Source organism: Syngnathus scovelli, chromosome 12 (genome assembly GCF_024217435.2).
Source record: "Syngnathus scovelli strain Florida chromosome 12, RoL_Ssco_1.2, whole genome shotgun sequence".
Taxonomy (NCBI): Eukaryota; Metazoa; Chordata; class Actinopteri; order Syngnathiformes; family Syngnathidae; genus Syngnathus; species Syngnathus scovelli.
This window is the reverse complement of record NC_090858.1, coordinates 8,371,004-8,389,086: the sequence shown is the minus strand read 5'-3', so window position 1 is coordinate 8,389,086 and position 18,083 is coordinate 8,371,004. Positions and strand designations below refer to the sequence as shown.

The following is an 18,083-nucleotide window of genomic DNA, read 5'->3' as shown; positions in this document are numbered from 1 at the left end:
AAGTGCTGATTCCTTATTTCTTTGTCATGTCTTGAGTCGGATACCTGAACAATTTGTGGTGAGATGAATTAAGCAGTGTTGCAATGCAAGCTTGTATTTTTCACTTTTTAGCATGCGTAGCGGGACTCGTGCATCATTTAAAATGATTTTTGGGCAAGAAGATGACGGGAAACGTTGCATTTTAGCAGCATCTCACAAATTTGCTTTATGAGCAGTGAGCATGAAAACTAACGTCTTCTCCTACAGATAGAGGACAACAAGGGCGCTTAAATCCATTGTAATTAACGAAGATACATTTTGCACATTAGTAGGATGAATACCTGTTTTTTGTGTGTGTGTCAATACATAGACTAAGTTAGGTAGGCTAAGTCATACATCCTGAGCTGAAAAGTCACTATTACATGAGGTTTATTGAATCAAATGACCTGTGGGAGGCTCGATTGCAGGAAGCATGCCATTGTTTCACATTACTGTACCTAAAATGTTTCTTCCAGTCATTTCGGCACCCATGTGTCCTACTGAAGGTTAATGACCAACTGAAATCAAAACCTCTGCGGATAGCTTGTAATCCTGATACCGATGGCCCTGCAGACTTGGGCCTCATATGAGAGAAACAAGGTTGCCCTATAGAATCTAATAGGGACTTATTCGGTAGAACAGACATACATCATATGCCACTGCTTGAGGATTGTTTGGAAATCATTTGGTACCATGTGTTTATTTGCTTTCTTTGAGCATGATGGACACATGAAAGTTAATTAGGTTCTGAAATATGCTTACGTTCAATCAACAGTAGACCCCAGTGAGGCAGATGAGCCTGAAGGGAGAGCTAAGACAAGAACGCAAAGAGCTATGGTGCTGTGTGTGTAAATGAATGTAGTCATACATGTGACCAGGGATTTTGAGCACGAATGTACCAGGAAAAACCGAGCCTGTGGCTGTTGATTTGCAGGGGACATGAATCTGGATCTGACAGAAATCTTTTACTGCACTATTGCTCTGGCTGCCACTGCCCCCCCCACCCCTTCTCTGTAAACCTCCTCTGTGTCTGTATGCGGACATCAAACATTAATCGCACAGCTTTAAATCACAGATGCCTTGGAAAAGACACTCGCCGGCAATAAGGACATTGATCGTGTAGTGTGACAAGGTAGCACAATATACTTTCCGAACATCCTGAGCCATTAATCCTCGCCAGTACGTTTACACCAAAATCAGCAGGAAAATCAGGCTCTGCAGGCTTTTGGGTCATCTTAGTTTTAGAGCGAGAGCGAGCAAGAGTGAGATACGAATCCGAAATGATACCTCCTTTGATGAATGCAGCAAATCGGCAGAAAACGAGAAATCAATGCGACTGAGAGAATCCTTCAGGGTTTTGTTACCCACTTTAGACTGGCCCAGCTTCTTTCAATCTGCAATTTGCCTGCAGTATAAACCCACTTACCTCCTCATAATCGTCTTCAAGCAAAAACTTACAGCTCATTTATTCTTTTTTTACAAGTACATTTCCTCGATACAAAGACTGATTAATAAATACATTGCAAGCCTTTAACATTTGGTTTCCTTTCCACACGCAGCTGTGAGAGGAGAGGGAAACATTGAAAGGTATTTCTCTTACACAGAAACATGGTCAGAGCTGATAAGGCCAGTGACTCTCTCGAGAAAAAGACTTGTTATTTCAACCGAGATCTTTTTTTTCCACGGGAGCACAGCAAGATGTCTTGTTCCCTGTTAGTTTAACACACTGTAAAAGCCCCTCCCAGTGCAGCAACAACACATCTGCTACATCATGCTTATAAATTCCTTTGCTGCCACTCTTTGATACCCTAAAGTTAAAAGGTCTAGACATGGTGCAAAAATAATTCACAAGATGTATAATGCATAGATTGGTATGTGCTGTATCATCCAGTTAGTATACTCTTTCGTAAATATTAGTATCACCACTGATTATGGTCATTTATATATATATACAGTATATATACAAACAGTAGACATTGCTCCAAATGCTTCCGTTGACTCTAGCTTCATAAACAGAGATCCCATTTAAATTGTTTGGTGGGTGTCACTCGTTCAGAGTAATTTATCCTGCTGCTTGATGATCAATGTTTAATAGTCAAGGATCCCTCTCATCACAGTGGAAATCCGAGCCACATTAATCCATACAGTCCTGTGTATTGTGGATAACACGTTGACTTGACAAGTGTTTCTTAAAGCTGCTTCCAGTGCCTGGGTTTATCCTCTACCTGGAGTTACTGGTCTCTGCCAGTCTGTTGTTCATAATGCCTAGGGCACCCACTCCCCCGGAGAAACCATTTTGGCGTGAGCTGCCACAAACCGTCCTGGGATAGCCATTAGCCGACTCAGAAAGCTGCTTCTGCATTATGGCCAGTGACACCTTGTTGGAAGCCGCCAAGTCTTTCATAGAGATCATCTCCCCGGACATTCTGCGGCCTTCTGTGTCACTGTCGCACGGTCCGTATGGCGGATGGCGACGCTTGGAACCCGGTCTGATTGCATTACGTCTGCCCAGGAAGGTGCTGGCCTTATTACAACGCTGGCAAAACAAGCAGCTCATCTTTTCCAGCATCCAGTTGAGCACCTGCTTGATAACAATGGAGATGACATTGAAGAGCGAGTAGATGCAGCACACTCCTGTTAACATGAAGAAGAAGTTGGCCACCCGGTAGAGACCTTGGTACTCATAAGATGCAGTTTGACTGCTTACAAAGTCCCCAAAGCCGATGGTGCTGAAGGTCACAAAGCAGAAGTACAGCGAATCTAAGTAGGTCCAGCCCTCCACGGGGCTATACATGGCCGAAGCACAGCAGGAGATGATGATGGCTGATAGGCCTAGAATCAGCATAACGTGGTAAACGGAGGGTTTCCAGCCAGGTAGACAGAAAGCCGAGAAGTCCCGGTGAACCCCTGGTGGGAGCAGGCCGCTGTTTCTGATCCGCCGCTCCCTCACAGCTTTCATGACAACCGCAAGCAATGTGATTATTCGCTCCAGAAAGAGATTAAAGAAGAGAATCGTGGCAGCGCAGCCCAGGAGCCCGTAGAAGATCAAGAACACTTTGCCTGCAACTGTCACAGGGGTTGTCATCCCAAAACCTGTATAGAGAGAGGACAAAAATACAAATTAGAAGTTTAATTCTTTCTGTGGTTTGAATCTCGGTTGGTGTGGTCAGAGTAAGAGGAGGAAAAGTATATGTACTTTTGGGAAAAATAAATTACAAGGACTGGGAAGTGTAAACAAAGCGTGGGGTATTTCAACATAATAGTCCCAGATTGAGGTCCCAGTTAATTACACCTCAAAGGTTTATGACTGGCCTATTAACTTTAAGAACCTCTGGTGTGTGGCTCTTGGGACATTGGGCTCCTGTGACATACAATCGGATTGGATATTAATAGGAGGGGGGGGGGGGGGGCTGTGTGACCTGGCTGTCTTGCCAAATGGCTATTGTGGTCAGTGTACAGGTTTTTCAAGACAAGAAATTCAAGTTCAAACCTGGATCATTAGTCACTATTTACATTCATCACACAGCCTGTTCTTCAGTATTTAGTTTCATGTGCCCTGAAGTTTAGATTTATATTCATTTTTTTCCTGTCCATGTGATGCCACTTCTTGTTAGTCTTGCCGTTTTAGTTTCACCCGGTCTTTTCATCTCTCTTTCAGTATCTGACAAACGATTCGATACATAATGGTGAGCTTGCTGAATGTACGCTTATACTGTTGAAGGCAAAATTCAAGGACAAAGGGACAAATTGGGTTGACAATAATGTCTGTAAAACATCTTAGCTAAGCTTATTTACCTCCAGTTTTAAAGCATGGCTCTCTACCATCATCTGATTTCCTAGTCAATTACATTAAGTGTTCAAGACGGGAGGCGTGCTTGTCATTCTCAAGTGTCACAGGTGGGGCTCTGAGGTAACCTCTATGTGACAGATGTTTTCGTGCAGAAATTATTCCCCGTCATCTAAAAGAATGTGCTTATACTGTATACTGATTTTTCATGTGCCTTTAGTGGTATACCTGTGATCAACTGTGAGAGGTAGAATTTTGTAATGTATGAATTAGTAGTAGAAAAATAGGACAGGCTAAGCTAACTGTTGACTGTTTTCCAAAGGACCATTGTCCAGGATATGCTTCCACTGTCATTAGACAGTTGGGCTTTTGTTGACTTTGATGGAAAGGAAAGAAAAACTTTGGGCCGATTGTTGGTATTAGTGTTTCGCATTTAAGGTGCAAATATTCACCCACAACCATCGAAGGATTGAACATTGAGGATGATTAAAAAATACCATGCAGTGTAACCAGGGGCGTTGCTAGGCATAACGCTCTATTGGGGCACAGGCCCTCTAATACAACAGTTTTACAACCACCAGTCCACAGCACAACAATCTATTTGATACTTTATGCACTAACAAGCAGTAGTCGGAATACACACTCACACACATATTCTCACGTATTGAGCCGTATGCATGGTACATTTGTCAACATGTAGGCTCATGTTGTGAAATCAACATTTTCTTGATCTTTATCACTTCCGGGCTAAGGTCAAGTGATTTTTCCATCATGGAATTTTGACTCTCCTTTGAGGAAGCACATTTGATCCATTTAGGTATTGAGCACCTTTATAACCACCCTTGGCCAGTCATATATGACATCAATATCGAGACATCACTTCCTTTATGGTACCCAAAATGGTTTTATCGACCTTATCTTGCTCACTGACAAACACTCTCGTGAGGGCTGTTGACATGCTGGGTCATTTACTGTCGACCGGTACTGATTGGCACAGATGCTTTCAAAGATACGTCAGAGAATAAAACCTCACACAGAATACACGTGTTAAGTGAAGAGCAACAACTGTGCTCCAGTATGCATTATCATAATAAAGTTGACAGCCAGGAAAGGTGATGGCTAGCTATTCCCCAATTTAACCTTTGAGATGAAAACCTTTGAGATGCATCATATTTAATTAATTAGCAGGCCAATTCTCTTGCAGCCCAAGTGAAACCTTAACGTTTTCTTCTAAGCGAGCGGAGAGCATCTTGCGCACCGTCTCTCATTACCAAGCAAATGACCTAAGAGAGTAAAAAGGCACTCGGCATCGATTGAGCGCGACATTACAGAGCTATTATGCCAAAGCAGAGTGTCAAAACGGATTAGTGACAACAGAACAAGAACAGAACTACACCTGGATGCTTCAGGATGATTTTATTCACAAAGATTCCTGATTAGATCCGGAAGTCGACAGCAGCGACTAATGATGCCGCCGACCTCGGTGATAATATTCTATCTTGCACCAGCCAAGAGGAACCATTTAACTCAGCAGAAACGGATAAGAAAAACATGTGTGTGCTAATTCCACCAGAGCCCATAGAAACATATTTATTCATCACCATTAACTGTGCTCATCTCCACACCAGAATGATGTTAATAGCTAATGGTTCTGCAAATGTAATTACACTCCAGAGATTCAAGCAAGAACAGCAATTTGTATCAATAATTTACCATTTGGCAGATTTAAAAGCAAAAGAAAATGCTGAATTGGTTATTAGGCACAGAGTGGTAAAAATGGGCTGTAGCAAAACAAAGCTGATTTCTGGTCTGTGTGATTTGATCACATGTGCTCAGCAACAATTTTAGAGGGCGACAGTTTATAGCGAGTTCTCTCTTGCTAGGCTCTGATGACAAATTACAATGACTCATTAAGTCAAAGCTCTCTGGACTTCTTTTGCCCTAATAAATCAATAACTTAGTTCAACACAAATGCCCTTGGCAATATTAAATTAAGTTTAAAAAAAATCTGTAAAAAGTATATGTAATCAAAATATCTGAGCATTAAAACAGCATAGATGTTTATAAAGGTGGAATTCAAAATATTTGATAACTTGCTATGAGGTGTATTTGTGTTCAAATCTGACTCGAGGAAACATTCCAAGCAATTGAATAATTGATAATGTAACTATGTTCTCCTTTGGATATATTGAGCCTGGAACTTTAAGGTCTTAGTTCCCTGTTTCTTCCATTTATGTTTATTTTCCAGAACCCGCAGGGAGCTCTTTAGCGGTAAAATTGTGCTGTAGATCCTGCTGTGTCTTAAATGCACCAAACTGAGAAACAAAGTGCAACACATTAACTGGTGGTGGAGTACTTAGAAGGTAAAAATTTTGATTTTTTCCCCCCCTCATATATTATACCAGAAAATGGTTTGATTGCTTTCCTGAAGAAGTGAGCCAAAACAAAAATCTTTACATTATACAGAATTTTTGCAATTGCAATTGGGGTCTAGGTAGTTCTGAATTTTTTGTTGGCTGGTACTATATTTTACATCCCACATTTCTTATGTTCATTATCAATATTTGAATACATCGACATTGTAGCTTGACAACTAGCTGGTTGATAATCTCAAAGGTATTTGGACCAAAAAAAAAGTGAAAATCCCGTTCAGATCACTTTAAAAACAACAACCGGTAATCATCCGTCCTTTAAAAAAGAAGCATTGATTCTACTGGATGAAAAACAGCCTCTCAAGGGCAACCGTCATTGAGCTGAGTAATTGTTGAAAGGGGTGTGTGTACATTTGCATCTTTCAAAGTATCATTGAGTCTGGAAGCCAGTGATTGTTTTTGTGCACATCTCCAACTCAAGGGGAGAGAACCCCAAAGGGTTTGCAACTAACAGCTCAAACTGTTTCTTTCATTGGTGCCCTGTGTCTTCAATTAAAATGCTTTATCAACATGCTCCCAATCCAAATGTCTGCTCCCACAAGTGGGAATGATCCTAAATTGGTCAGAAGGATGAAGGAGCAGAATACAGCGGGCGTGCCCGCTACTCTGATGATTGTGTTTGGATGACAAACAGGAAATCATTAGTCATGGGGCAACATGGTGGGGGGGACAGGACAGAGAGGCCGGAGAAGAGATGAAAAGCAAAATTATGATCAGACCATCTGCTAAGGAGCTGCCAAGATTCTTGGCACTGAGAAGCATTCACACAATGTAAGCATATTGTGTATGCTCACATATACAGTGATGTTTTTTTTTTTTTTTGGTTTGCCGCCACTGACATTATCTGCAAATGGTGACATGGATGTGCCCTTTTGTGGCAGCCGAGATGCATTCAGCCATCAGATTAATAGCTTCCCTCTGACAGAGCCATTGGCCTTGTCCTTGGCTTTTTCATGACACTGTAGGTGCCCTCACTGTTTGAATATGAGCTGAGAGTCATAAAGCCTTCTGCTATTATCCCCACAGAGTAAACACACCTGTCCCTATTGGAGCCGTTGAAACACGGCCACTATGAGATCATATTCAGCAGAGAAGTCGCTGACATAGCATCTCAGTAATGCGACATAAAATGTGAGGATCTGCAGGAAGCTCTTAACAATATGAAAAATAGGACTATCAAAGCTTGCTCATGTAAGAAATAGACTGCAAAGCAACTTTAAAAGTGATTTTTTTGTGTTGTAGCAGTGAAAAACTGCAAGCTGTCTCAGTTCCATGACAAAGCAATGCTCGATCACCAGTAAATAGATTTTTAACTCTCTCATCAATCACTTAATTGTTTTATTCTCAGTCCACAAGAGAGAAACTATCCAATAAGAGGTTTACTGGCCACGATATTAGATGCTCCTGCAGCCCAGCTACACAGTATCAAATCACATAAAGTTTGAATGCATATAATAATAAGTGAGTCATTTTGCCATTTCTTTTGATGCAAACAATTATATAGCAGCTGCATAAATAACCCCTCTGGCACCACATCATAAGGCAGAATATTGTCCTGAAGTCCCCACCCCCCTTGACATTTTAGATTCGTTTATACAGATGAGTGACCTGGATAAAAGTCTCGTCTTTATCAGGCAGTGTAAAAAGCTTTCGATGAGCTCTCGTTGCAGATCCGTATAATGTTGTTGTTGAACATGATCCACTGCTGTATCTAAAACGACCCCAAAAATTGCTCAATGAGCTAACCTTTTTGGAGGTGTGCATTACAAATGAATGCCGCTCTTTTCTGCCGTCATTGTGGCAGTAAAACTGACAAACCATTTGCTATTAGCAAATTTGAAGCTGTGTACATAAGAGCTTGCAAACTACTTCAAAAAGTAATATCAACCAAGAGCTTCAGAACACGAGTATCCTCATAATGAACGTCGGAGCACAGCAATTTGGGGTTAAAGAAAAACATAACAGAGGCAATCCGGTAAATCCAACCCCCTGAGAAGAAGTCAGGCTCAGTCAGGTGAGACGAAAACCAAAGAGAGGCATCAGGCTACGGCAGCTGAAGGAGTGGAGGAAACTTTGCCCAAAGGAATAACTTGCCCATGTCCCGTAATTGTTTTTTTCCAGATAATTTCTATTTTCTGTTAAACAACACTGTCATGTTTATTTTCATCAGCTGATAACTTTTAGAATCATTCACACAGCCTGTTTTATTTTAGGGCAAATGGATGACTGCCAAACAGCACACTATTTGGCAGTCATCCATTTGCTGTTGGCGTCTTAGCACCGATACCTATTAAGGCTGACCCGAGGAGGCAGATCTCCTCACTGGGTATTATTGTTCTTTGTAAAGTCACATCTTTTTTTATTTCTCTCATTAAATAAAGTGTCTGGCGACAGTATTTTGTATGTAATGCGAGCGTAGACTTTCAACGTTCCACATCATCGACTGACAATACTTTTTGCTTAGCACGTAAAAGGTGGCATCTTTGTAGTATATTAATAATTCGCAGGATAGATTCATCGTAGACACTCCCCCCCAAAAAATACATCTTAACTTGCTGTCCAGATTTGAATGAAAGAGGGTCAAGTGCCCGCAGGGCGCAAAGAACACACAGAGAAAATTGTCGCTTTGCTCTGCTGATGCACAAAGCAGAATGAGTGAAAGGATAATCATTACCAAGAGGGAGCTTTGGGAAAATCTACTGTGTTCTCTAAACTGTTCTTGGAATCACTTCAGTGCCATGATTTGAGTCTCTGAGTTACTGTATGTGGGCGGGTGGACGCCCTCGCTCGTCAGCATAGATTTATGTCCCGCAGTGATGCTGCAGAGGTGTGTGTGGATACATATAGGGGTTCATTGTCGATCTTATTATAAAGATCTTTAGGTGTGCGACTTTCTGAAAACATACTGTAGAATTTAAATTATATCATTTGACTTTTACCTGTTAAAATAATTTACAACAAATAGTTTATTTGTAATCTGTTGGTCCAATTTAGGGTTCTTTAGTTCTGGGCTTTGGCAGAGCTCGGCATTGCACCATTGTTGTATTTTCCCGTGAATAGTTGAAGTTCGACAAAATTTGAACATTCTCCCTTGGCCTTCTAGGAAGATTGATTTTTATGGCCTGTTTTATTGGCTTTTCACTGCAAGGCCGTGACTAATGTGAGTTGTTTTTTGTTGTCATAGTTACTATAAAAACGTATTGCCTTAAATGTCACGCATGAACTTTGAAATTGCATTGTAATCTACTATTGTCTTTGATTTGTTAGACATTTAGAACTGATTCACTTTTTGGTTTAAGTGGATATCCGAATGATTCTATTGTAGACAGAAATGTTTTAAATTATCATAATACAAACTGCCAGTATTCCATTTAATCAAATAATGTGATCATTCATTATGTGAATTCTCCTTTAACTTAGTGTCCTCTATATGAAAACTATTTTATGCTGAGTTCAGCACTACACACTATCTAAAGAGACCCCCAAGAGTTGCTGTGACTGCAGGTCCTCTGTTGTCCATTTTTAACAGTGACATTTCACCTGACTCTGTCATTTCACAGAGTAGCATAGCACATCTAAGGAAACAAGAGTGCAGGATGACGTGAGCTGCATAAATGGTAGCTCATATTGAGAAGCTTGTTAAAAGGAACTGGAAAATGCACTGTGCTGCATTTTGCTCTCGTCATACATACCAGTATACAGTTGTCCCAATTATAAAGTTTTATGATGGCATCAATTTGACCTTGGAATAATTTTTTTTTTTTTTGTAGTGGGAAAAAAATCTTTGTAAATTTCCCCCAAATTGCATGTCAACCAGCATCTAACAAGCTTGGGTGTGTTTTCTCCTGGTACTTTGGCTTAATTCTCATTCCAAAAGCATGCATATTGGTTTTACTCAATTGTATAAGCTCTGGCCCACCCGTAAGCCCTTTTAAGGAAAGATGCTGTAGAAAATCGATGGATGGATTGATTTTAAACAAAGAAGCAGGACTTTATGTTTTGAGAATCAGTTGTACAGCAAGACTCAGAAAAGGCGCAGATGTACTTGCATCAAAACAAATTCCAAGTATTTCTAATTGGCATCTGGGATTGTGGATTAATGTTCAAACCTATTTCAAAGCCCATTACAAGATGCCCTCATTGATCACGAGCATCAGTATAAGCAAGCAACAGTCCTAACCACAAAATGGGCTTACTGCTTACGAGGAAGCACTTAACCGTTTACTGTTGACAAAAACATGATTCATTTAACCTATTAGATTGCTTGAATGCCAAAATTCATTTTCCGTTACTCTGAGGTCACATTTGTCTTTTGACCGTACATAGAACTCATTCATGTTTTTGTGTTTGGCCTGGGTAGTTCAAGCGTGTACCCGAGTAAGCCAATTCATTACTTTTTAATGAATGTGTACTGCATTGCTTATCTGATCTTTTGATTGGTACCTCACTTTGATCTTCATGCCAAATGAAGTATTATGATAGAATAGTTGAGTGTTTTATTTTGGCACCATCCCCTAGCTTTTACAGTCAACTAGTTGGCCTTTGGCTTAATAATGCATTTATGGTGTCAGTCAATACATCATGTGCTTTATCACATTTTATATAGCCAATTATTTTTTATAGGCATCATGAATACTGTCATATATATGATAAGTATTTTTATCTCTCTGTCAAACTACATATATGACCAAAACTAATTTCCCTAAACTATCTAGTTTTAATATCCATGTTTAAATGTAAAGATCCACTCAGTTCCGTTTTGTTTTCTCGGGTTGCTGAGGGATGTGATACGTGCGTCACTTTGTAACCTAAGAAAGCACAGCAATCAGATGAAAGCTGCATTTATTTGTCTGTCATCATCTGCCCTAGTTAAATAGGTACTTGCATGATTTTGTCCTCCAAAATCAGTGCCATTAAAACGCCATAGGCACCATCGTTACATAAAATGCTCTATGCTACAGTTGCAGCGCCACGCACACGCTGCATCGACATAAAGTGCACATTACGGTGAGAGCCATTCGCCCGATGAGACCACCTTAATTACTTTATTATGGCATCCACCTGGATTCATATGACTGACATGCTGTGCACCTGGATGGTAGAAAGGCTCCGGTTATTATGCTGCTTCTGCTTCACATCCCCAAACAAGGGCTTGTTTTACACCATCTTACCTTCCCCACGCCATTATGTATACCTGCACTGTCTAATGGGAGCCATTAAAAATCGTTAGCATATTTTTTTTTTCAGTTTTAATGTTCACTGTCTAGAGATTATATTGCTCTAACATTAACTGATTACTATGGTTGTAGTTTGTTGTGGGGTAGGACTCAGATAGTCTATCTGAATTGCAACATTGAGCCAGCAAATAATGCTGCTAGTTAGCGTTACCACAGCACTGATGTGGCTTGACTTCGATATTGTGTAGGTCAGGGGTGTCAAACTAATTTTTTGTCACAGGCCGCATCATAGTCATAGTTTCCTTCAGAGGGCCATTATGATTATCAACGTCTTCTATATACAATATAGGCTACAAAACGGAGGAAAAACTAGAATTTCTTTAAAAGACGAATGGTAATAAAAATTGTAAGCACTATCTCTATTTCTTTTTAAAGTGAAGACAATTTGAAATTTTAGTAATGACACAAAGTCGATGCAAAATTTGTATTGGCGGGCCACAGAAAACTGTGGCGTGTCGTACCTGGCCCCCGGGCCTTTGGTTTGACACCCATGTGTTGCTAGGGCTGTATCAACAGCACCTTTGCTGGTTGCAGCCAATTCATAGTGTAAGGTAATTCATGTTGCCTAAATTCCACCAAGGCATGATTATTTAATAGTATAATAACGAACTGTATTTTTTTAACAATTAGGTTATTGCTTAATAAGTGTTCCCGCATGTTTCTATTTGTAACATTTGAAGTCCTCTTATGAGAGTAAATGAAGTGGGGAAAAATACTGGAAAAATCCTTTTGTATCATTTGATTAGATCACAATTACAACCACACAATATTTACATAAAAAACACTCTTATCCAGATCATCAGTAAAGCGTATGTTTCGCAAGTCATAATGGCGGCTATGCAAAATGGGTCATTCAAAAAATAAAAGCGAATGGTGAATTTTGCTCAGCACCGTACGCTCAAATAATACCTCTGACAGTGTCAATCAAAATGCATTTCTTTAAATATACTTTATGAAATTGTACATCTGACCAGTGAACTGTGCTTCTGTTCCTTGCCTACACTTGACTTCACTGTGTGGGTGGCTGTAAGTGCGATGGAGGCGTAAGCCAGCCAGAGGGCAAAAAGGGGAAGGGCAATAAACCGATGTATAAACCTGCAGCTGAATATGATACGAAAAACTACTTGAACTGGTTTGAACCTCTTCATCACCGAACACACACCTGATTCCTACCGTGAGCACTTCCGAACAACAAAGATAATCTCTAGGATGCCACTGAAGCATGGAAATTAGCAGAAATTAGATCTTGAGCCCCATAAATAGATTTGGAGAGCTGTTCTAATTGCCAGCCATCAGCTATCAATCAATCTCAGAGGGTATAAATAGCAGCTGTATTATTAGAAATGACTGTTTACTGAACTCACTCAAGTGCCCCTTTTAATGAAGAGTAAATTCTCTTCAAGGAAATCTAAAGCGGGACAACACAGATGCGTTGGCTGTATGAGCAAACAGACACTTGGGGATCTGTAAGACTATAGGAGTGTATGGCTGAGTCACTTAGTCATGTCTGCCATAATATCTCAGATACTATATATATTTTCAAAAATGTTCTGCCTTTTTAAATAGTCAAAACTTGTCACATTTACGACCTCGTGGACTATATGCTACAGCCAGTTACAGCATGACCAACGAGTAAACCTGCTCAATACGTCTTCCCGATTGCTACTGATGCATCATCTGTGATTTACCGTGTGCTGGTCTTGCTCCAAAATATCACTGTTTTTGTCAAGAGATAACCCGGGTGAACTGGAAGAAGTGTTATTGCTTGTATAGAGCTACTGCCCTGATGTATCTTATAATAGGTCATGATCTTAAATTTACTGTCAAAGCCAAATCTCATTGGGCCACTATTGTCATTGTTTTTGCAGTATTGGGGGGCATCAATATTTGAAAGCTCATGTATGATATTAAGTAAACAATGAGGGCTTATTTGCCATAATTAACATTTTTTGTTATTTGAGGTTTTATAAATGTAACATGTAGTTTCTGAAAGTTTTCAAAAACAAATAATAATAATTTGTAATTTGTTATTTTTCATAAACTAAAATAATGATGTAAGCACACAAACATATCCATCCGTCAGTCTGCCTGTCAGTCCGTCCGTCCGTCCATTTTTCCATACCATGCAAAGGTCAAAGGCAGCGGCTGGAGCTGAAAGCAGACTGCAAGTTAGACCAGTTTGCCAGTCAATCACTGAGTGACTGTCAACAGCTCATTGACGCAACAAAAAAGGTTGAGTGAGGCTCATTTTGCTGAGAAATACTCCAAAAAATGACTTTGTCCTTATTGTGACAGCTTTGGCAGAAACGGCCTTTCTCCCATGATTGCACTCTGCGATATTCCCCTAACTTGGCAAACACACAAAGTGTAGGCTGACCAAATGTAGGCAACTTTCATCTTTGGCAGCCATATTGTGGTGCCACATTAAGGCGAGAATCAGTGCGGAACTGAATCCTCTTCGGCAACAAAGTTGGCGCTGGAAGTGCTTGGGAGGATTGCCTAAAGCTGCTAGGGGATGCCGCTGTAATAACACCTTGTGTGGGGAGGCCCCATATCCCTTTCATATCAGCAGCTCATAGCGCAAACAAGCCAAAAGGGGTGGGGGTGGTATGCGGATCAAAGCGAGATGGAAATCCAAACAGAAACCCATGCAAGCCCTTGAAACACTTTAGAGAGAACCTCCAAATCAACCCCCTTTTTTTTCTTCCCCTCCCACCAGACAGAGACGGCTGAGTCAGTTTATGGGTTGTGTTTGTCAGAGGCAAGAGTGTGCGACAAATGAAGCACAAAGGATTTTAAGCAGACACACAAATACAGCTTCATTCTCAGCGAGTGAGCTGAGTGTATGTACCGCCCTGGAGCCTGCTTGTGTGTTTTATGTAAGAAAAACTGCAAGGTGTGCATGGAGAACATCAGATAATGCTTGTTTCAAGGGGGATAGTTGTGTGTATACACTGTATATACAATAAGGTTGTGTGCAGAGGGCAAAGGCGGAGAGTGATTATGTCTCCCTCACATGATCACCTGAGCTCACCTCCTCTATGATTTAGTAACTTTCTGCTCCCAGGTGGGAGAGCAAGCATAAGATATTAGCCATCATACATGCAGGTCATCACCACAGCATTGGCCCGCGGGATATCCTAGGAGGGACACTTGCTCTTTTCTGACCTATTGCGTGAGTAAATGTTACAGGGGGTGGTTTGGGAGGGGATGCAGAATGGGGCACTGGATGACATTCCAGTTGGTTTGAATGGAAATGTGGCAAAAGACTGCACCCATGGGTGCTGTCCTATAGCTAGAGATGAGTGTGCTGTTCCAAATGGCAGGCAGTCAGATGACAGTCCCTTGCCAACAGACCCTTCACAGCCAAAATGTAACACATGACTTGGAGAGAAAAAAAGCAATGCCTGCATCTGTTATAATCTGCATGTAAGCCTGTATAAGAAACCTGTGGGATAGAAACCCACATCTGTCAATATTGATATCTATGTTATTGTACTGATACATTGAATATGTTCATTCGGGTGATTTTATTTATATCATACATGTTTATTTGCGACAGGCGTTGCTGGAAATGTAGTTTACAGAGTTCATGTTTATGTTTTCATCAGGCCTGTGTGTTGGAATGCATGAGGAAATCACAATGCTCTCCAGTGGGAATTGACTATATTGACTATATCATACATAGATAGCGAAAGATAGCTCGATAGCCAGTAGTGTTAGTTAGTTAGTTAGTTAGTTAGTTAGTTAGTTAGTTAGTTAGTTAGTTAGTTAGTTAGTTAGTTAGTTAGTTGGTTAGTTAGTTGGTTGGTTGGTTGGTTGGTTGGTTGGTTGGTTGGTTGGTTGGTTGGTTGGTTGGTTGGTTGGTTGGTTGGTTGGTTGATTGGTTGGTTGGTTGGTTGGTTGGTTGGTTGCATAGTTGTCGGATAGATGGTTAGTTAGTTGGTTAGTTGCATAGTTGGTTAGATAGATATAGAGATGGATAGAGAGATGGATGGATAGATGGCTGGATAGAGACCAGCAATGTATATTGACAGTCAGAAGGATTACCGTACATGAACTCCCACTAGATGGCAGAATGTATATCATTAACCTTATTTTCACTTTTTGTTTGTCATGTTGCAGCTGTTTTCAAAGTGCTGGACAAATAAGGATGAGCTGACTTGAATTGAGTTTTATAACATTTCGTGTGGTGGCCAGCCATGTACTTTGGCTCACTTAAGTTTGGGAAACACATTTTGAATGTAAATAATGAAATTAAATCAAATAATCACATGTAGTTTCTTATTTAAGTGTGTTTCTCGGGATGTTAGAAAATGAATAGTCGCAAAGTCCTTTCAGGATGCAAGGATCAAGGAAAGGACTTTATGATGCATATATGATAAATCATCATAAAAGATCATAAATCACCCACCTATGGTTGACACCACTGTTCCAACAAAGTAAAAAGCCCCTGTAAAATCCCATCGTGGTCTAAGAGCATCAGCTCGGATCCCAGCGGCGATGGCTGCCTCGTACTCCCGCAGGAAAGAGTTAAGCTCCCCCAGGCTGATGTTGAAGGTCTCGCTGAAGTTGCGGAGCGTCCCGTTCCAGCGGCCGTGAGCCCGCAGCTCGGAGGGCCTCTCGATGGCAGAGAAGACCGCAGCGCCGCACAGCAGGTAGATGATAACGAGGAGGGCGAGCAGCACGAAGCGGCCGTTGTCCTCGTTCAAGTGCAAGGAGCGGCAGCCTTCCAGACGATGGCCAGTCATCATCCAAATTTCAGCACCACTCGCGCGTCGGACAGCGACAAGCTCCACGTCGGCGGAGGCATCAAAAGCAGCGTGTGGGCGCTCGCTGCACCGCCGTCACTGCACTTCCCTGGGATGCCTCTCATTCAAGTGCCACGGCACCCCGTCCCATGGCGGAGGGGGCATCAAAGAAGCTTCGCTTGGGGAAATCCCACCACTTTGCACGGACCGACCAAGGAGCGAGAGTTAAGGAGAAAAAACACCGGCGCATTGTTTCATGCTTGATCCCAGCACGCAATTGTTGCCCAAATCGAACTGGGAATCCAAAAGAACGAGTAATGAGAATAGTAATAAATAGTAAAGTCTTGATAATAAAAAAAAAATAACAACGGTGGATACGATAAAGCTTTCCACTGCGTGCCCTGCGCCAAAAAATATTTCACGCAACGTCTCACGCGAAGAGGAAACGCAGGAGCTGCAGACTGCACTGGCTCACTGGCGCGCAAATGACGAGCTCATTCCACTTTACCATCTCGCCAAAAGAGAAAGGCACCCGACTGCTTTGTTGCATGGAACGTATGAATGCAGATCACAAAAGTCCGTACGTCGTGTGCCCAATATGCTTTTCAAAAGTTTTGCAGAAAGCTTTGAGCGTTTTCAAAGTGTCTTGAGAGAAAACACGTCAAATTCCCACCTTTATATATGTGCAAAAGCAGTTTTTTTCTTAAAAAAAAAAAAAAAAAAAAAAAAACTTTTAAGAAGTAATAATGTTTTATTTATTAAGTTCTATCTGGGAATGACACTGGCTGCCCCATTGAGATCCTGAAAATTGAGTGGGGTCAAGCCCAAGTTGTTTAACTTATTTATAGTAGATGTAAATGCCATCAAATAAATGTTAGAATTCTGAACTGTTGTCTCATAATCATCTTTTGATCACAAAATCAAATGTATTAGGTATAGAGTACAATAAAAGCACAGGAATTAACCTTGCTGTTCCAATATTTTTGGCCGAGACTTGTATACTTCTTGCAGTTTTTCTGCTTGATGAGCGTTTACAGGGGCTTCAGTTAGTGTCCACTAAAAGAACAATATGTGTGTGTTACACCTTGGCAAAATCAATGGTGACCTCAAACTGCTGATCCATGAAGATGGCCAAGTAGGTATTGACTATTTCTTTCAAACATGAACGCTTGGATGTATGTGTTCCAAGAAACTCTCACTTTGCCACAGGAAGGAAGAAGACGATCAATGTGTATGACTGGGAATAATTTGGAAAATTGTAGAAAATTAGAGACCGCACATGTGGAAAATCTACTTTTGGAGTTTCTTTTCCAAAGAGAGGACACGAATGCTTATCCTGATTGCAAAACACTGCAGGTAGCTGGATTGATTGCATTTTCTAATGGAATTAATAAATACAACCCCTTGATCCTCAGGCTCCGCCTTCTATAATTTCTTCTCAGGGTTATGTGGAGGGGCAAGGTCATTCCAAGATTTAATAAAAATTAAAACACTGCTTTGAACGTTAGCGAGACAAACAACATTGGTTATGCACTTGTTTACAAAGTTATACCTTTTAAACTTTCAATATCAAACCAACAAGAGTGGCAACATTGAAGTATGACCATGCTGGTGTAATGGTAAATCAATTGATGTATTACTGTTTGTTTTTTCTAGCAGATCAAAATCAAGTCACACGCAGCAAAGTGTCCATCAAAGTAAAGTGGTATCGAATTAGAATTTGCATAGTAAAGTAATTGACTAGGCTTCGAGCTCGGACACATTTGTTGGTGAAGGACCCACTTGCAAGTCCCGTCCGTCAGCAAATGTTGAGCCGTGTGACTGATTTAAACAGCGCAAGCATCCAAACCATGGCAGC

The 18,083-nt window shown here is 40.9% G+C and overlaps 1 protein-coding gene across 1 annotated transcript; it reads right to left on the bottom strand.

The window, feature by feature from the left end:
* Nucleotides 1-1,454: 1,454 nt before the first annotated feature.
* kcnk12 (potassium channel, subfamily K, member 12) lies at nt 1,455-16,780 on the bottom strand. The gene is made up of 2 exons (XM_049736232.2): nt 15,889-16,780; nt 1,455-3,111 (listed from the first exon to the last, which is right to left on the bottom strand). The coding sequence occupies exons 1-2, from the start codon at nt 16,226-16,228 to the stop codon at nt 2,240-2,242; spliced, it is 1,212 nt and encodes a 403-aa protein (XP_049592189.1). The 5' UTR covers nt 16,229-16,780; the 3' UTR covers nt 1,455-2,239.
* Nucleotides 16,781-18,083: the final 1,303 nt, after the last annotated feature.